The following is a 21,198-nucleotide window of genomic DNA, read 5'->3' as shown; positions in this document are numbered from 1 at the left end:
GGAGGGGGGACAAGCGTGCTTTGGCCCGGTTCGGGGCAACTGTACCTAGTGTGAGTACGGCCTAAATCAGGTGTGGCCAACCCTTATCCTAGAGAGCCACCTTCCTGCAGATTTCAGTTGCAACCCATATCAAACACATCTGCCTGTAATTATCCCGTGGTGTTCAGGTCCTAATTGATTGGTTCAGGTGTGTTTGATATGGGTAGCAACTGAAATCTGCAGGAAGGTAGCTCTCCAGGAACAGGGTTGGCCACCCCTGGTATAAATCGTCTGTAATGTTTACTTAAACATGAATGTCATCAGCATTAAACTCCTTCAGAAACAATGGTTACTGACAGACAAAGAATGGTTAAGTTTTCACATTTTCCTAAAAACTACTAACAGTTTGGAAACTCCATTTCAAGTCTGCAGTGTGCGTCCTTAAAAGTGACAAGTCACAAATAATGTCAAAGGCATTTTACCAGCACATTTACTGTACATTCCACATCACCCGCATCAAAGATGACATAGAGACATTTCCTTTTTTCCTTTTTAATCAAGTTACAGAATCTAAATAACCTCAAAAATGAATAGTTTTGTCCCTAGAAAGTAATTGTGCTTATTTGCATTATTATGCTGTTGTATAATCAGAGGTGGCAGCACGGTGGCTCAGTGGTTAGAACTATGGCCTCACAGCAAGAAGCTCGCTGGTTCGAGCCCCGGCTGGGTCAGTTGGCATTTCTGTGTGGAGTTTCTCTCTGTGTTGGCGGTGGTTTCCTTCAGGTGCTCCGGTTTCCCTCACAGTCCAAACACGTGCACTATGAATGAATTGGATGAACTAAATTGTAGTGTATGAGTGTGTGTGAATGAGTGTGTATAGGTGTTTCCCAGTACTGGGTTGCAGCTGGAAGGGCATCCTCTGCGTAATAGTTGGCGGTTCATTCCACTGTGGCGACCCCTGATAAATAAGTGACTAAGCCAAAGGAAAATGAATTACGAATTAATAATCAGAGGCATGAACTGGTCTGAAAGGAACAGTTCACCCAAAAAATTATTATTTACTTTAAGAGTTTCTTTCTACTGTTAAACACAAAAGAAAATATTTTGAAAAATGTTGGAACCATTGACATCCACAGTAGGAATAAAATTCCATGAAAGTCAATGGCTACCAGTTTCCAAAGTTTTTCTAAATATCTTCTATAGTGTTTAACAGAAGAAAGAAACTCAAACATGTTTGGAACTAGCGAAGGCTGAGTAAATGGTGAAAATTTTAAGTTTTGAGTGAAATGTGTCTGATGTGTGACAATAAAATGAGTTGATCATATATTCACATAATAATATGATCACAATAATTAAATCACAATGACAATATTTCACGCAAGAAAAATTATTTGTCGAGACAGGCCAAGAAATAATCACATGAAGGATTTCATCACATCTGTGAGATCAATATTTCACTCACTAATACTTTTGTTTCAGACTCCTTTCCCAGAGACACAACTGCCTGCCAATCAACCGGAGCCCCTCCCCCCTCAGCCAGACACCAAGAGCACATTCCCTCCTCCTCCATGCAAGGTTCGAAGTCATTTCTTCTGCTTTCTGTTTCCATTAAGATCCTCTTAACCCAGAGCTTGAGGCTTAAAACTAAGGAAATGAGAGTGAGATGAACAAAATAGAACGGTTCTGTCACTTCCACTTATAATGAATCTAAATGCATGCATAGTTCAGACATATAAGTTTAGGGGCATTTACAGGACGCTAGGTGTGCAGGTGCAGAGTTTTCAGCCTTTTTAGACATTTTCAAAGAACCAAAAGACAAAAAACAAACTTTTAGGAACATTTAAAATATGTTTATATGAAGCAAAATTCATATTTCATATTTGTCAGAATTTTCTCACCCTTACGTTTAATTACTTATCCATGCAATGCAAAAACGTTTGTCAAGCTTCAATAAGAATTAAAATCATTATGAAAATAGCCGGTATGACTTGTGTGCTATTTTACAAGCTGCAGCTTAAGGATGGAATATGAATAATTTCTTTTAATGTTTTCTTCCATAATATGATGTGGAGTATTTACATTTGTAACAAGTTGTTGAAAATGACAAAAGTTTAGGTGGCTTTAATCATTGGTGCTTTTTTAAATTGGAGTTTGAGATGTGGGAACTGCACTCAAATCAGTGTGGGTTTGCGTTAAATTACGAAAGAATGAATTCCTGCATACATCACAAGAGAAAATGTGTTTTTGTCCAGAAGAGTTATATTTTGTGTAGATGTAGTGGATTTTCAACCACCGAAAATGCCATTTTTGGTTTTTGGCCAGAAGAAAAAGCCTGCTGAAAACAAGGCTGTGCTGCGCTGCTCTGCCCTGCAGTGTTCAGTGCCCTGGTTTCACTCTCCCTCCAGCTGTAGTCACTGCACTGTGTGTAGTGCTGCACTATTAAATCTATTCATTTCAATGGGTGGGCTATGTAACGGTGGTTTGTTGCTATGCCGACCAAAGCACTAGAGCACTGACAGGACATTTCTATGTTGTATACATGTTCCTGCTGCTTTCAGTAATGCCACTGTGCTGTCATGGTAACGCTGGTAAAATCATGTCTTCTAACTCATTCATTGATCCTTATTTTTATTTATTTATTTATTTTTATTTTTTTATCAGTATAATACAAGTTGTTGAATTAAAATTAAAAAAAAAAAAAATTACATTTAAAAATGACTATTAAATTAAATTCAAAATAATTATTAGCATTTTCAGTTTCGATTTTTGGCTAAGTGCATCCAGAAATGTCGGTTTTAGGCCTAGAGTTTTCATTTTAGCTTTGATTTAAACATTATAAGGTTAGGAAAAACTAAACTACTAAACTCAAAAGGTATTTTGAATAAATGGTTCTCCAAACCAATGGTTCTCTATTGGTCCCCATGACTTCTGTAGTATTTCTGTAAAGTCTTGTGAAAAATACAGTGGATGTCAATGCAGTTCAAAAGCCACTTTAGTTTAACTGGAAAAAAAAAAAGAGTCTTATGGACATCCTAAGAGGCCATGCATTCAAATATTTTTTTCTCTCTTGTTTTGTCGTGATCATGACACAATTATGTTTTGATCTCGACGTAACATATCGTTTTCTCGTGATCTCAACATAACAAAAAGTTATATGGTGATCATGATTTATTTCTTTGCTTGTATTTATTTATGTATTTGTTATTATTAATATATTACCTGCCTAATGTGAAACCAGGCCATTGATAATTTTCATATGTACACTCTGGCCTTTGAAACAGAATATTCCTCATGTAACGTAATGATTGTTAAGGATGAAGGGGCAGCTTGAGTGTTAAGCCAAGAGCAGCGAGTCTGCATCGGCCCTGTCAACAGGGAGAGAATAGCCTAACTGCAGACGTGCATTCGTGCAACACAGTAAAGGTGTTCAGTACTAATTCTGATTGCAACTGTATATGATTATATATCATTATTTACAGTAATATTCCCTCAACTGTTACCATATTAAAGCAATTCTATATGGCGCAATCCTGCTTTTGCTTTGAATTTTTCACAATTTATTTACAATAACTTTTAAATGTGAATCTCTGCAAATAATGCAATATGAAGCTACTATATGCATGTTACAGTGGGAGGTATCTATTGAGTTTATGATGGAGTGGTGATTAACGATTAATCTGTAATTGATCATTCATTTAAATGATCATCGATCAAGGGATTTTGTGGAAATTGACATCTCTAATACAGATCAACTCAGTTATTTTAAATAAAGAAATTTAAAAAACAATCCTTCTCTTGTGCTTTTGGATACATCATTTTGTATAATTTTCGTCCCTCCTGTAGCTCAGAACTGCTTTGAGCAGACGTGTGGCACCTGCCCCAAATCTGTAGCATTACATGTCCAGCTGAACTACACTGATTTCTGTAAAAATGCCTTCCGTACAAGCCTGTGTATTGCACACTTAACTTGGTTCCAGCGGCTATGTGTAGGCATGTCTAGGGCATCCAGGCAGAAAAAATAGGTCGCCTGGTCATACATTGGTGGGTGATAATAATAATAATAATAATAACAATTTTAATATTTAATACATAAATAAATTAAAGCAAATAAAATAAGTTTTGAAAACAAGATAACTTCTTGTTTTGTCGTGATCAGGAGATAATTAAGTCATGATCATGACAAAACAATGCATGGCCTCTTAGGTCTTCTGTAGAATCCAAAGAGAGAATTTTTTCTGACATTTTTTATTTTGTGGGGAGAAAAAAATATATATATATGTGTGTGTGTGTGTACCTATCTATCTATCTATCTATCTATCTGTCTGTCTGTCTGTCTGTCTGTCTATATAATCTATCTATAATCTATATATATATATATAAATGTATATGTGTGTATGTGTGTGTGTGTGTGTGTGTGTGTGTGTGTGTGTGTGTGTGTGTATGTATGTGTGTATGTATGTGTGTATGTATGTATGTATGTATGTATGTGTGTGTGTGTGTGTGTGTGTGTGTGTATGTATATGTGTGTGTATATATAAATAAGTTTATTGTGTGAGTAAATCATGACATAATTTTGTTATATTTTGGCTAAACTGTTATAATAAATAAAAAATATATAATATCATTTATCCAAAGTAAGTTTATCCCTCATTGTTTTTGCAGCAACGTCCAGCCATCCCAGTTCCCTCATCTCTTCCATCAAACCCTCATGCTGATCCTCCTCTTCGCTTCTCCTTTGCTGATTTGAACCTTCCAGATCTGTACAACTCCTTTCAGTCGCTCTGTCGCTCCATGAGAGAGAAGGTCACTTCCCAATGTAAGTAAAACTGCTTTTTCATTTAAGCTCATTAATTAAGATTCACAATTATTAAATAAATCTTTCTCTTTCTCATAGCGGACGTTTCCACTTTACTTGGACTCACCCATGATAGTACACCCCTTCACACCCCAACCCTGCCTCCTCTCTCCCCCTGTCCAAACCCCAATATTAACCAGTTTATCAACCCAAACTCAACTCATATTCCAAACCTCAATACCAACGGTAACTTCAATCCAAATGCACCCCATAGCTTTATCCCCACCCTAAACCCAAACCAGAACTCTAGCATTCATCCAAACTCGAGCACTGAACCTGACAAGGTGCTTCCCAACGGTGAGTAAAACTGCTCAGTAGTGATCTGTTGGTGGAATATGAGTGTCCAGATGAACTGATCTTCTTTTTTATCTCTTAAAGTTGTTCCTGCGGACTGGTTCAGTAACCCGGACTCTTTGAGAGAAAGTTTCAGAATCGCCAGTAGTCTGGATTGGGCAAACATTGACCTCTCTTGTCATCCTGGTCAGTACATCAGTCAGATATAGAATCAATACTTTTGTTTTCCACTCGGAATTTACAGTTGAGTTCCAGAGAAGAATGTTTTGACATGTTTGGAGTTTATTTGGAATCAAAAATGCCCACTTTGGATGGAGCGGTTTTTGAACATTGAAATGTTTCCCATAATTTAAAGTAGTAGTTAAAACAACTGTCCAAAACCAAAGTTTCACTTTGGAAGAAAATTGCTAATTGTGAAAATATTTTGTACACTGTTCACGTTAGATTTTTGTTTTATTAAATTTAAAATTAATTTATTTCTGAAATTTAATAAAATGACTTATTTTAAAATACTGAAATTAAACAAAGATGCATTATATTGATACTAATTGACAGAAAATTTTAAAAATGTAAAAAAGTTTTATTCATTGATTTATTCATTTTTAAAGTTGATTTTGAATGTTGAGTTCTTCAAAGAGTGTAATAAACAAATAAAACGACAAGGTAATAACTAGGGCCAGAGAGAATCTGAGGATATTTTATCCTATTTCTGCTGAGAATTTTGAAAAGAATCTGCGGATTTATGCAAATTGATTTTGGGAGTATCACAACTAAAAACCTAGGGCCCTATCATACACCCAGCGCAATGTGGCGCAAGACACGGCGCAATAGTCTTTTGGTAGTTTTAGCTTGGCGCCAAGAGTCGTTTTGAGGCGTTGCGCTACGCTGTTTAAATAGCAAATGCATTAGCGCTCATTTGTGCGCCCATAGGCGTTCTGGTCATTTATTCGTTTGCTAGAAATTAGAACTGAATATAGAAATAGTTTTGAAACAAATATTTTCTTGACAAACGCAATTAATTATTTATAGACTAATGGATGTCTGTGCGTAAAGGTTTCCCTATCCAAGAGCGAATGTGAAAGTAGTTCCATTATCTCTCATTCTCACGCAGTAGATGCTCAGTTTAACAGTTTTCTGTTAAAAACTGTCAACTGTTAACTGTTTGCTTGTGAAATGCTCATTTTTTCCACTTAGACTTACTTTGCGTCCTGTAAATAGCGAATGCGCTCTTGGCGCGACGCAGCTGGGTCTTAAAGAGAATGAGAGATGAGACTCTAATTGGTTTATTCTCAAAACACACCTATAACTTATTAAGAAAATAAACTCAACCCTTTTAGACCATACGCCTTGCCGCAAAGCGCATTTTCCCGTCCGTAAATTAGCAAAAACGCGTCCTGACACGCCCTGAAAGCGTTTGCCCCCTGCATTTTGCGCTCTGCGCATGGACCGTCAAAATAGAGCCCATAATGTATGAAAAACAAAATAATACGTTTTTACCTGTTTTTAATGTTTACAATGCAAATCCAGTTAGTACGGAAACCCGGAAGGGACGTGATAGCGTGAGAGAAAAAAAAAGTGTGATATTATATTTCTAAGGTTTTTGCGTTCTCTCGCAAAACTGTTTCTCTACAAACACTTCCTGTTTGATTAATTCATGTAAACCCATTTCTGCCGAAATTCTCCCATATTTTACCATTCTATCCTACTTTCTTCACGTTATCATATGCAACCTCTTAACCAGTGAAGTATAAGCGCTGACAGATGCGCTCCGTACAATAAACTGATCCCAGATCAGCTTCTGTACATGCCATTTAAAGAGACACCTGTTATCAACAAGTGAAGAGCAAATGAATCTTAAGTTTTGTTCTGTTTAATAACAGATGTGTCACTGTAAGAATGCACAGATCTACAATGGAAGCATCCATTACTTTAGAAACTGCTTGTGCTCATTTAAGAGAAAATTAGCTGTTTAAAATACAACATGCAGAATGGAGATGTTTAAATATTATTCAATGTGTTTGTCTGTTTAAACATACACCCGAATCCAAAAGTGTCCTGCACTTTTGCTCCTCTGTAGGCGTGTACAGAAGCTGATCTGGGATCAGTTTATTGTACGAAGCGTGTCTGTCAGCGCTTATACTTCACTGGTTCAGAGGTTGCAAATGAAAGGCAACGATCTACGCATAGCTTTAATGTAAAGAAAGTGAGATAATGCAAAACATCTTAGCGAGGGAACGCAAAAAGAACAAAAACTTTCAAATGTTTTCCTATCACTCAGTTGTTTTTTCTTCCACCTATTTTTTTCCCCACCATCACATCCCTTCCGGGTGTCCGTAAATTAGAGCCACTTATTTCGTAAACAAAGCAAGTCTCTTATATAATATATCAACTAAAGACAGAAAATATTACTTTACAAACTGTAATGTAAACAAATCATATGAACATTTTCATATCAGTCAATAATATTACTGAAATTAATTAAAAAACCTAAATAAATATAAATTTACACACATTTACACAAGTGAATAAATAGACTCAATGGTGGGCAAAAAATCTGCACTTGCAGATTCTGTGTAGGCCTAGTAAAAACTAAATTTTTCAACAAGGATTTATTATTAAATGTAAGTATTTCTGAATGATCATAAGATTTATAATATAACTATAATAATTTCCCAATCACTGTTGCTAACTATTTTCAATGAAAAGACACTAAGCTCAGCTCGAAAAGTCACTAAATGTCGCTAGATTACATCATGCATCAATTTGCTGTTTGACTGTACAAGGGAAATACCTCACACTCACGTTGCTAAATCATTTGCCATTGGTACGCTGGGGGGGGGGGGGGGGGGGGGGATCTGTATGGAGTCAATCTAGGGCCATATATATTTGCAAAATAAAGGTTTTGCAAACAAAAAATAAAGTATTGAGCTAAAAAATAAATAAATGCTAATCTCCAAAAATCGCAAAGCAAAAACACATTTTTAAAAAATAAAAAAAAAATTTTGCCAACAAAAATAAAGAACTGCAGAGAAAAATTATGTTTTGAGAAATTAAAATGAAATTTGCAAATGAAAAAAGAATTGCAAATAAAGACAGCACTGTCTCTATTTAAGCAACGTCATCACCTGGAGACACAGCATCACCGAGATTGTTTTATAGGCCAGTAAGTCTGGACCTGCTGTAAATGCCCAAGTTCCCTTGTAACGATTGGTTTTGTAAATGCGATGCTATAAAAAATGTTTTGCAAATATAGAAAAATAATTAATTGCTAATATTTTCGTTTTTTTTTTTGCACTGCCTGATTTTTTTTTATTTTTTTGTTTGCAAACTTCATTTTTATTTCTCAACTTAATTTTTGCTTAATTTTTGAATTAAATATTTTGTTTGCAAAAATTTATTTTATTTTGCAAGTATATATGGCCCTAGATTGACTCCAAAGATCTGCTCTCAGGCTGCAGGTGCAAGAGATGGCTGTGTGCATGTGGTACTAGGCTGCCTGTGAGTGTTCTGAGGCAAGGGAGGGGCAGTTGGCATCACTCACTGCTTGCTGAGAAGAGTAGGAACGTTACAGTACGGACAAATGAGAAGCTATAAAAAAATCTCATGAAACACCAAAAAAAAGTCGCTAGATTTGTCGCTAGTTGCTTTTTCAAAAAATTGTAACTAGGGGAGTCTGAAAAGTCTCTAAGTTGGCAACACTTTTCCCAATGTATGTTGGTATACTTCCAACAGAAAAGCAATATTAAAGAGGGTGATTTATATATATACACACACACACACACACACACACACACACACACACACACACACACACACACATATATATATATTTATATATATATATATATATATATATATATATATATATATATACACACACACACACACACAAATAAACATTATCAGACAAACTATATATATATATATATATATATATATATATATATATATATATATATATATATATATATACATACAGTTTGTCTGATAATGTTTTGCTTAATGCTTGATGAGAATGCTTCTGGAGAAAGTCTTATTTGTTTTATTTTGCCTAGAATAAAAGCAGTTTTTATAAATAAATAAAAAACATTTTAGGGACAAAATTATTAGCCCCTTTAAGCTATATTTTTAATTGATAGTCTACAGAACAAACCATCATTATACAATAACTTACCTAATTACCCTCACCTGCCTAGTTAAACTAATGAACCTAAGTAAGCCTTTAAATGTCACTTTAAGCTGTACAGAAGTGTCTTGAAAAATATCCAGTCTAATATTATTTACTGTCATCATGGCAAAGATAAAATAAATAGTTATTAGAAATGAGTTATTAAAACTAATATGTTTAGAAATGTACTGAAAAAATCTTCTCTCTGTAAATAATAATTCTGATATATATGTATCAGAATTCTGATATATATATATATACACACACACACACACACACACACACACACACATACATGCATACATAAAATAAAGCCCCATACCCTCTATAACAGTGGTTCTAAAACTTTTTTTCCAAGTACAACCATAATGACTGGTATTGAAATGCATAGTAGGCCTAATTAAGCGGCTACAGCTTACTACAAAACTACAAATTAATTATTATTATTATGAATATTTATTATTGTCAGCTACTTTAAACATAATAAATAGTTTGAACAATAACACACTTACAGGTAAAAAAAAGATAAATAAAATGACGTTTAAATTAAAATGTGATTTTAAAAGTTAATTAATAAAGGCACTGTTCTTAAAAAATTCAAAGAAAACTGCTGTACTTAAATTTAAAGTATCATAAAGTAGCCTATTCATCAAAACCTGCAAATGTTTATTGGACCTCATAAATAATATTTACATTTACATTTAGTCATTTAGCAGACGCTTTTATCCAAAGCGACTTACAAATTACTAACAAGGAAGCAATTTACACAACCAAGAGCAACAATGAATAAGTGCTATAAGCAAGTTTCAGGTCTGTAAAGTCTAAGAAGGGAAGTATTAGTAGTATTTGTATTTTTTTTTTTTTTTTTTTTTTGTACAGTTAGTGTGATATTCAGAGAGGCAATTGCAGATTAGGAAGTGTAGTGGAGACTAAATAGTTGAGTTTTTAGTCGTTTCTTGAAAGTAGCGAGTGACTCTGCTGTTCTGATGCAGTTAGGGAGTTCATTCCACCAACTGGGCAGATTGAGCGTGAGCGTTCGCGAAAGTGATTTTTTCCCCCTTTGGGATGGAACCACGAGGCAACGTTCATTCACAGAACGCAAGTTTCTGGAGGGCACATAGATCTGCAGAAGCGAGAGCAGATAAGAAGGAGCAAGGCCAGAAGTCACTTTGTAGGCAAACATCAGAGCTTTGAATTTGATGCGAGCAGAAACTGGCAGCCAGTGCAAACGGACTAGCAGCGGAGTGACATGTGCTCGTTTAGGTTCATTAAAGACAACTCGTGCTGCTGCATTCTGGAGCAGTTGAAGAGGCTTGATAGAGTTAGCTGGAAGCCCAGCTAGTAGAGAGTTACAGTAATCCAGTTTGGAGAGAACAAGAGCTTGAACAAGGAGTTGAGCTGCATGTTCAGATAAGAAGGGTCGGATCTTTCTGATGTTATAGAGTGTGAATCTGCACGATCGAGCAGTTCTAGAGATGTGGTCAGAGAAGTTTAGTTGGTCATCAATCGTTACTCCAAGGCTTTTCACCATTTTGGATGCAGTAATGGTTGCCCCGTCCATCTGGATTGAAAAGTTATGGTGTAGAGTCGAGTTGGCAGAAAGTACAAGCATTTCCGTTTTTGCGAGGTTCAGCTGAAGATGATGATCTTTCATCCAGTGTGAAATATCCAACAGGCAGGCTGAAATGCGAGCTGGAACCGAGGGATCATCAGGATGAAAAGAGAGGTATAGCTGGGTATCATCAGCATAGCAGTGGTAGGAGAATCCATGTCTCTGGATGACTGGTCCTAGAGATGATGTGTAGATGGAGAAGAGAAGTGGCCCAAGAACAGAGCCTTGAGGTACCCCAGTGTTTAGATGCTGTAGGTTGGACACCTCACCCCTCCAAGACACCCTGAATGATCTGTCAGTGAGGTAAGATCTGAACCATTGTATAACAGTGCCCGCAACGCCCAGTGACTCGAGCGTAGATAGCAGGATCTGGTGGTTGACAGTGTCAAAAGCAGCTGACAAGTCCAGCAAAATGAGGACTGATGATTTAGAGTCTGCTTTAGCCAGTCTGAGATCCTCCACGACCGAGAGCAGGGCAGTCTCAGTTGAGTGGCCTTTCTTAAAGCCGGATTGCTTGTTGTCCATGAGATTGTTTTGAGTAAGAAAGTCCAGGACTTGATTGAACACTACTTTCTCCAGAATCTTGGCCATGAATGGAAGCAGGGATACTGGTCTGTAGTTTTCAAGTAGCGTATGGTCCAGGTTGGGTTTCTTTAGCAGTGGGGTTACCCTAGCCTGCTTAAATGAAGTGGGGAATAAACCAGAGTCAAGAGATGTGTTAATTATGTGAGTCAGTGTTGGTATGACTGCAGGAGAGATGGCTTGCAAGAGATGAGAGGGAATGGGATCGAGTGGACAGGTGGTTGCATGGCTAGATAGCACCAGTTTGGACACCTCAGACTCAGAGAGCTGAGAAAAAGAGGTGAGTGTGTGTGGTGTTGGTGGTGTACCTTGCGTGTTTGTTGTAGGTGCAGCAAATTGAGCACTGATTTTTGCAGTTTTGGTGCAAAAGAATGTAGCAAAGTCATCAGTAGTAAGTGTGGAGGATGCGGGTGGAGGAGGAGGATAGAGGAGGGAGGAAAATGTTTTAAAAAGTAGGCGAGGGTTAGTGGCATTGTTGATTTTCAGACGGTAATATGTCTGCTTTGCCGAAGTAACCTCAGCCGAGAAAGAGGACAGAAGAGTTTGGTATGTTAAGAGCTGTGCAGGATTTTTAGTTTTCCGCCAAATTCTTTCTGCAGCTCGAAGTTTTGAGCGATGCTCACGGAGAGCATCCGAGAGCCAGGGTGCAGGAGGACTGGCACGGGCTGGCCTGGATGCAAGAGGACATAATTGGTCTAGACATGATGCTAGTGTGGAGCAGAGTGTATCAGTGGCACTGTTCGAATCAAGTGCAGAGAGTTTGCAAGATGGAGGAAGAGAGTCTGAAACAATGGTGGATAGTCTATTGGGTGAGAGAGATCGTAGGTTTCTGCGAAAGGTAACCAGTGTTGGAGTGTGTGGCGGCTCAGGAGTAATGTGGATGTTGAGAGACAGAAGGAAATGATCCGATATTTGTAGTGGAGTTACTATTGTTTGATCAGCGAAGCAGTGTCGTGTGTAAATAAGGTCTAGCTGATTACCTGATTTGTGGGTAGCAGAGGTAGGTGCTCTTTTTAGGTCAAAAGAGGCAAGCAGAGTCTGAAAGTCTGCAGCTTGCGGTTTGTCAACGTAAATGTTGAAGTCACCTAGCACCAACAAGGGAGTGTCAATATTAGAAAAAGATGAGAGAAGAACATCCAGTTCATCTAAGAAGTGACCTAATTTACCTGGTGGGCGGTAGATGACAACCACATTTATGTAGAAGGGGTGGATAATGGTGACTGCATGGAATTCAAAGGAGCTGATTGTTGGCAGGGACGGTATCAGAGTAAATTTCCATTCTTTGGAAATTAGTAGTCCAGTCCCACCCCCTCTCCCTGTGTGACGAGGAGTGTGGGAAAAAGAGAAATTAGCAGAAAGAGTAGCATGTGTAGCAGTGTCCTCCGGCCTCAACCAGGTCTCAGTTAAAGCCATGAGATTTATATTCATATATAACTCTATAGAGTCATATATAACTCTGTTTGATAAATTTTGAAATATATTTTGCATGTATATATGTCTTATTTGGGTATCTTTGAAATCTAAATGTTAACTTGTATTTGAAGTAATTGAAATGGATTTACATATTTAAATTAGAAATTAGATCCGTTTACTGCTCGTTAGAGTAAGCTATGTGTGTCAGAGAAGCAAGTGATTAAAACTATACCTGTCGACATTGGGTTATAAAAATACGAGATACTCCCCCAACAACCGTTACAAGTATGGGGAGGAAAATAACCTCAAATGACAGAATACAAAAAAAAAAAAATTCCTGATAATATTGTTGTTATCATACGTGTCAAAGGGTGTAAAGTGTGTTTATTTTTTTTTACTTGAATTATTCAGCGATTCCTCGGCGTACCACTAGAAGGAAGCCTGCGTACCACTTGTGGCACATGTACTACAGTTTGAGAACCCCTGCTCTATAATATTCAGTTTCAGTTGGAAGTGTATCAACACACTAAAATAAAATTCTCAATAAAAATCTTGGAAACTCAATAGTTGAAGTGTAGAGCATTTTTTTATACACAACGTAAACACAAAATAAACATATATTTAACAATTTATTTAAAATAAATCTTTTTTTTTTTTCGAACAAAACTTTTAAAAAACTTTTAAAAAAAGCTCAATACAATTTTACAGACTTTACAGACAAAAAAACAATACATGTGTAATCATGACTGCATCCAATATTCTAAACTGCCCAGCATCACTAAGGTTTAAGATGTGTCTCTATCTGTTTTGTTTTCATGCAGACCTGTTAGAAAGCATGCGTCAGGCCGAACTGCGAGATTGGGCTCTGGATCCAGCACTCTTCACCTCGCTCTGTGATTCGCTCAACCGTTTCTTCACTCACAAGGGTCTCATTGGCTCGTCTTCTGGTGGTCCATCTTCTTTCGGACACATGGCACCACCTTCTGTCAATATGCCCCCCACTAACCCTCCCACACTGTCAAGTTTAACTCAACCATCTCCACTCATTTACCCCTCCCAGCTCCCTCCTGGCAGCGGTGAAGCTCCTCTACAGGGTCCCAGGAGGAACCTGACCCCTCTTGCCCAGAACCAGACCACACAGACCCCAGGGGGACTGCAGCCCACCACCAGCCAGCCCATGACTCCCAACGGTATGTCCAGAGATCACTTACATCCATATAGGAACAGTGCATATTTAGACTATATTAGTGGTGTAACTGATCCCAAATCTCACGGTTCGGATCACGTTTTGTTTTTGTAGTCACAGATCGAATCATTTTTCGAATCAGCCAAAAAGGGAGGGATGCTTTCCATTTTTACAAAAACAGCACTTCAAGAAACTTTTGGCTTTAACAAACAGAACTTAGAACCTGTACATTTATTCAAAATAAAATGAAGAAATAATCAGCTCAATCAAAATAAATCGTAAAATATTCTGTGAAAAATTCACTGTTACTACTACTGTTGCTAATGACGCTAAATGTAGAAATCTTACATTATAATTTGTACAATTCAGAATTATTTTTAGTCTCATTTTCAAGAAATGATTCAGTTATTCACTCATAAAACTTCCTGTTCATGTTTTGATGGCTGGTTGTCGCCACCTATTGGTTAAATAATGTAATTGCTGTCGGAGAAATATCCAGCTGCAGACCAAGTGTGCCGCAAGCCTACGTTTGAGTGAAGGTTTCGGCCGTTAGATCGCCCCCTGGGGGCTGGCTGCAGTACAAGTCATAAAGCCCGCCTCCTCCGTGTTAATGAAGGAGACTTGAGCCCAAATAAAAAAAAATATTACACTTGCAATAAAATGTCCCGAAAGATAGTTCTGGTCGATTAAGGCACTGGTTATTGTGCTGAAATAGGTGCAGATCTTCATTTTTGTAAACAGTTTGTTTTTAGCAGTAATTTAATGCTGGGCGTGTCATCGTGATTGACAGCTGTGATTGACAGTTTCTCAAAGCGCGGCGTCTGAGCTTCGGCAGGAGACTGAAGTAGACTGAAATGTTATTATTCGATTTCTGTGTTATTTTACCATGACAAAATGAGTTCAGCAGTAAACTATAGTTTCTGACATACATGATCCTGGTGGAACACTGTTTATTCGCTAAGTTCAGGGCTTTTTTCGGGCTTTATTAGTTTGCTGATACACGCCTAACCACCCAGATAGCAAAACACAGTTCCGGCTAGATTCTCGCCTGCCGGAGACTTATCTCTTAGAGCTCAGACTGACTAATGTTACCTCTGCTGGACCTACTCCGGATGCCTGGACTCACTGCCCGATTCCAGTCCGAGTCAATCGAGCCAGATGCGGCGGCCGAGCGAGCAGGCGCTGCCGCATGCGAGCCGGAATCAGCCCGCGACGCCGCGAGTAAGTTATGCGCTGCGGCCTGGAGCTGGCGCGATTGAATATATAAAACCCTCATATTTGTTAACGTTATTACATCCATTTGTGTTGATATGACAGCAAACGCATGCTGAGAAGTTCGGGGGGCGTAGTTGATTTTACATAAAGCGTTTGATTGGAAGCTCGACTCTGCTCATTTTCGCGGCTCCTCCTCTGGCTCCATCAGACAGTCCTTCTGCGCATGTCTGGCTCCAATTTCAGCAGTCTTTTGCGACAGTTTGTGCCCGTCAAGCAGGCGTTTTGCCCTCAAGGCGTTCAATGGGGAAAAGGGCTGTCGCGTCGTCCATATTTTTTACAGTCATTGCTGCAGACCCGCAGAACCACACACGTTTCAGGCAAACACAGGCTGTTTCTCAATTCCAAGAACGCAGAGGACAGACTTGCGTTCTTGTGGAACCCGGTCTTGCCAGGTGTTCTTGGAAGAATGAACTCAGGAGACCGTGAGAACAGAGAATGCATCCTGTGAGAAATGAGATGCTGCGTTCCTCCTGATGGCCACATGACATTCACGTGTTTTTTAAATGGAAAATTATTTAAACATTACATCAATTATACAAGGACTTATTGTTTTCCTCCTTTTCAATATATATACTATGCCTAAAAACATTATATGCGTTGCACAATATAAATAAAACAGATTTTAATACGGATTTCAGCAAATAAACACCCTTTATGTGTTTATTCCTTTATTAAGATGTCCATAGTAATGTTTACCTTTACCTTTTCATTTAGAGCAACTCCTGAGGTAAATAAGTGATATCTCTGAAAAATTAGACAAATCTTAATAAAATGCTGCGCTTTCCAGTCGCAATGACTTCTGGGACTTATAGAGCAAGATCGGTGCTCAAGTCTGCATTGGTGCATCCTCTATCAAGAACACATGCGGGAAGATTCACGCGTCCTCTGTTCTTGCAGTCTTCAGTATTGGAACTAAACTTGAGAAACAGCCACAATCTAGCACACATGATTATGATGTTTCCCAGAGATGGGAACGCCAGCTGCAACCCATCTCTGGGAAACATCCATACACACTCATACACTACGGACAATTTAGCCTACCCAATTCACCTTTACCACATGTCTTTGGACTGTGGGGGAAACCGGAGCACCCGGAGAAAACCCACTCGAACGCAGGGAGAACATGCAAACTCCACACAGAAACGCCAACTGACCCAGCCGAGGCTCAAACCAGTGACCTTCTTGCTAAAAGGCGACAGCACTACCTACTGCGCCACTGCGTCACTAGCTATATAACTGTTTTTTCATAATTTAAAAAAATAATAAAAAAGAATAGTAAAAAAATAATAATAAAAAAATAGCAAAAAAATAAAGAGTTATGTTAGGCTATCATAAGTGAGGCTTTTTTTCGTGATATTGTCTGTTTGGCATTTGTAAAATTTATCATAAACCATTAGGCTATTAGGCCTACCCATCATTTTATTTATTAACCCTTTTAAATAATGTTTTCAGGTTACATTTTTATTTTTAGGCCCATGAGCTACAAGTCAAAAGAAAATCGATATGCTAACTGTATTTTAGCTGTTAAAATAGGCCTACAGTATATTTTCTGATGTTTAATTTTGCATGAGCAAATAGCAGTATAGGCTAATTTACATATCTTTAAATTATCATTCAGCCTACCTGCAGCGCATGTGAGAGGTGGATCCACGCACCATACCCATTTCATTTATAACTGTAAACTTGACTTAGCAGGCCGATCATCTTTAAACTCAAAAGGCATTTTTAAGTGTCCTAACACGACACTGCTGCTGCATAATGGGATGTTTCTTTACAAAACTATAAAATTGGCTTTTGCAATTTGAAAATGAAAGCAAACATTCAAAATGTTTCTGTTTGGTCAATTTAATAGGTTCGTTTTAATAATATAAATATTAATGAATATAATAAATTGTAATATTAATTATAGTGTAGATTATTGTGGGACTGTGCTGTGTCCAACTAAACATTTTTATTAGGCTACATATCCCTTAACTAAAAAACTGCTCGCCTTCGTGACACACTAGTCGTTTTCAAGAGTGCGCCTAGCTGCCGGTGCGCGCTTTAAAGGCTATAAATGGGTGCATCCTGACCTGACGCGGGGAGCAAATCTCTCAACTATTGCTTTAATTGCACAATTTCCATAATGTAATTGCAATTTCATATTATACAGTATCTAAATGTGTGTTCTGAAGGTTGGAATGATGGGAGTAGCCCCCATAGTGCCTGGCCTGTTTGAGCATCACGTTAAATGCATATGATGGTGATTTTAATCTTTACAATAAACATCAGTGGATTAATCTAAACCAGGGTTTTTCAAAGTCTAAGACAGTGGGCCTCCCTTTTGACACAACTTATCCATTGGCGCCCCCCTCCTCCCAAACACGCACGCACGCACGCACACACACACACACACATATATATATATATATATATATATACAGTATATATAAAGACACAGACAGATGCCAGACTGTTAACTCACTTTTATCATCATTTGCATGAAAGTGCAATTATTTACAGAGTAATAACAAGTATTTTAATATAACGTTTTTAAAACTAGGATGATGGTTCAATATGAATAGAACAGTTCCAAGAACTGTCCATCCCAGTCAAAATAGTGGAAGTTTAGTGGGTCTCATGCTGTCATTAGCCAAAATATTTTGACAAACCACACATAAAGGTCGTGATTGATCAGCTGGTCCTGTCCACGTAAATCATAAACTCAAATACTGATCATCATATCGTCGTCTTTTGGGTTTAAGCCCTGAACTTGAAGGCTTTTGTGGCGAGGGGGCGTGGCCGAGCGCCGTGGGAACGGAGTGAGGCCACCGCGTAAGTGGATACACCTGCGGTGCGCACCTGCCTCAGATCCCACGGAAGGAGCTCTGGATCATAAAAGGAGGAACAAGGGCAGAGGAAGCCGAGAGAGGACCGGACCCGGACATATTTTACTTTTGCTTTCAGTTTGACTGCAGTCTCCGTGAGGATCTGCCGTCCGTTTGTTTTGGTTTAGACGGAGCTGCGGTCACTGTCATTAATAAATCACTTTAAAACTGCTTCGGTTCTCCGCCTCCTTCCCGGCGGCCAAAGGGCCGTAAACTTCATTACAGCTTTGAATCGGGGTGGGTCTCAGAAACCTACCCATTGTATTAGCAGGCATATAATAGACGTTTAAATATAATAAAAAATACATATAATAATTAAACTTAATAATTATATTTTTATTATATTATATTTTTCCCGCGCCTCCCCTGACATGCTCTGGCGCCCCCCAGGGGAGGCGCGCCTCACACTTTGAAAACCCCTGATCTAAACTATAAACGGTTATCATAAAGTACTTCTGTGTTATTTGACTGTTTGTAACTTCATAAATAACTTCAAAGACTAAATCTCTTTCTCGATATTTGCATGTTTCAAATGCAGATTTGAATGCAGAAATTTGAAGGATTAATAAACGTACGCAAATCACCATTATTTATAATTTATAGTTGCGTGGGTGTTGAGATCCCGATCTTTCAATGATTAACCGTGCAACTAAAGACTGGTTTATACTTCTGCGTCAAGCATGTATGCTATGGCACAGCCTACGCAAGGACGCATAGCCCTCGCCGTGGCCGTCCTCTAAAAAAATTTAACTACACGTCGCAACGACGCGTAGCACAAGCTCTGTGATTGGTCGGCTTGTTAGCGCTGACAAGTGTGGGTGAGACTGAGAGCCGGGCGAGTCCGTTGGAGCGAGTGTTTACAAGTGTGGAGTCCTGTGAAGGAGCTCCGTATGAAATGTTTTGTTTTGTGTTTACCTTATGGTTAAAGTTGCTGCATGTCCGCCGGTTCATTCCTCATAATGAGCAAATTTAAACCATTTGTACATTAAAGAAGCGTTCAGAACAAACAAAACACCAGCGAAGAAACTCGACACGCCATGGGTCACGCTGATTACATGGGGTTGGTGGTTGGGGGTATTCTCTTAGAATCGTCCTAACTTCCTCTCTGTCGGTGCCCCTGGCTCATGACCATAGGTAGAAAGGTAGATTTACCAGTAAATCGAGAGCTTTGCCTTTTGGTTCAGCTTCTTATTTAACCATAAAGCAGTTATGGAAATAAAGAAAATCCTTTTGCAAGACGCTGATAGCCTTCAAATTAAAAAAAAAATCCATCCTCTTTTTACTCCCCCCTCCTCCTCAACAACAAATCCCCATTGGGACATTGGGAAGTGATCATTGCTATACTGCTCCTAATATGACATTATTTTGCTTTCACGCAGCACTTCATACTCAACCGTTGACGCCATCTGCCCGTCCACCCCTGAAGACTGGCATCAGTGAAGAAATCCAGGACGATTTCGACTGGGACTCTTTGATTGAATAGAATTGATTGTTGGCAGACATGCATATAAAGTAAAAGAAAACATGAGCCAATCAGTGAAAAAAAGCATCAATATCTGTCAACATGAGGTGAGGCCAGCTAGTTCATCATCTTTCATACATAAATGGAACAAAAGCAGAACCACCTTAACATTGACCATCATTCAGGTCAAGCACATCGTTGTGAACAATCAGAAAATGCATCAAGGTTTACCAAATGCACAAATGCAGTGCAGTTAAGGTATCATGTTTGTTCCTGTTCTGCTCCAGATCTGGAAGACGGGTGGATCAGTTCTGACAATGTTTTCTTTAATGTAACATCCGTTTTCTCTTATCCCAAGTTATACACAGATGGCTGCCTTTTACGTCAGTGTATTACAGTGTAAATAACGTTAGCACTTCGAAAAGCCAGAAGACCATGGCTGTATTTTTGCTGAATGCTGATACAGGCTTTTCCTACTCGTAATTAGTCGGTTCATAAAAAAATGTTTGACCAAAGAATTTGTCTTAATTGCACTTTCAACAAATTGCATGTACACTAACAATTTTTGTGGGAGATTTAATGGTTCAACAATACACTGAGCTATACACTCGCTGGCCACTTTATTAGGTACAAGTTACTAGTACCAGGTTAGACGCCCTTGTGCCTTCAGAACTGCCTTAATCCTTCATGGCATAGATTCAACAAGGTGCTGGCAATATTCCTGAGATGATGCAAATCTCCCGTTCTACCACATCCCAAACGTGCTCTATTGTATTGATTCCTAATGACTGTGGAGGCCATTTGAGTACAGTGAACTCATTGTCATATTCAAACCAGTCTGAGAAGATTTGTGGTTCATGACATGGTGCGTTATCCTCCTGGAAGTAGCCCTCAGAAGATGGGTACATAGTGGTTATAAAGGGATGGACATGGTCAGCAACAATACTAAGGTAGGCTGTGGTGTTGACACGATGCTCAGTTGGTACTATTGGGCCCAAAGTGTGCCAAGAAAATATTCCCCACACCATTACACCACCAGCAGCCTAAACAGTTGATACAAGGCAGGATGGATCATGCTTTCATGTTGTTAACGCCAAATTCTGACCCCACCATCCGAATGTCGCAGCAGAAATGGAGTCTCGTCAGAGCAGGCAACATTTCCAATATTCTATTGTTCAATTTTGGTGAGCCTGTGCGAATTGTAGCCTCAGTTTCCTGTTCTTAGCTGACAGGAGCGGCACCCAGTGTTGTCTTCTGCTACTGTAGCCCATCCGCCTCAAGGTTGGACGTGTTGTGCATTCAGAGATGCTCTTCTGCATACCTCGGTTGTAACGAGTGGTTATTTAAGTTACTGTTGCATTTCTATCATCTTGAACCACTCCGGCCATTCTCCTCTGACATCAACAAGGAACTGCCGCTCACTGGATATTTTCTCTTTTTTTGGACCATTCTCTGTAAAGCACAGGTGTCAAACTCATTTCCGAAAGGGCCGCAGTTCTGCACAG

General features: G+C 38.6%; 1 protein-coding gene across 2 annotated transcripts in view; it reads left to right on the top strand.

Moving 5' to 3' along the window:
- Nucleotides 1–20,313, top strand: part of foxj2 (forkhead box J2) — a 29,195-nt gene extending 8,882 nt beyond the window's left edge. Inside the window, exons 5-10 of one of the 2 annotated variants that reach the window (XR_012392045.1) lie at nucleotides 1,459–1,554; nucleotides 4,642–4,795; nucleotides 4,874–5,131; nucleotides 5,213–5,314; nucleotides 13,725–14,599; nucleotides 15,665–16,617. Coding sequence is in view for 1 of the 2 variants with exons in the window: in XM_681709.10 (XP_686801.4) it covers nucleotides 1,459–1,554; nucleotides 4,642–4,795; nucleotides 4,874–5,131; nucleotides 5,213–5,314; nucleotides 13,725–14,093; nucleotides 19,611–19,714 (1,083 nt within the window). In the remaining variant the exon portion in view is untranslated. Of the gene's footprint in view, nucleotides 1–1,458; nucleotides 1,555–4,641; nucleotides 4,796–4,873; nucleotides 5,132–5,212; nucleotides 5,315–13,724; nucleotides 14,600–15,664; nucleotides 16,618–19,610 lie in introns of those variants that run through there. The other variant, XM_681709.10, reaches the window with a different exon arrangement.
- Nucleotides 20,314–21,198: the final 885 nt, after the last annotated feature.

Source organism: Danio rerio, chromosome 16 (assembly GCF_049306965.1).
Source record: "Danio rerio strain Tuebingen ecotype United States chromosome 16, GRCz12tu, whole genome shotgun sequence".
NCBI lineage: Eukaryota > Metazoa > Chordata > Actinopteri > Cypriniformes > Danionidae > Danio > Danio rerio.
This window is presented reverse-complemented; position numbering and strand designations above follow the sequence as displayed.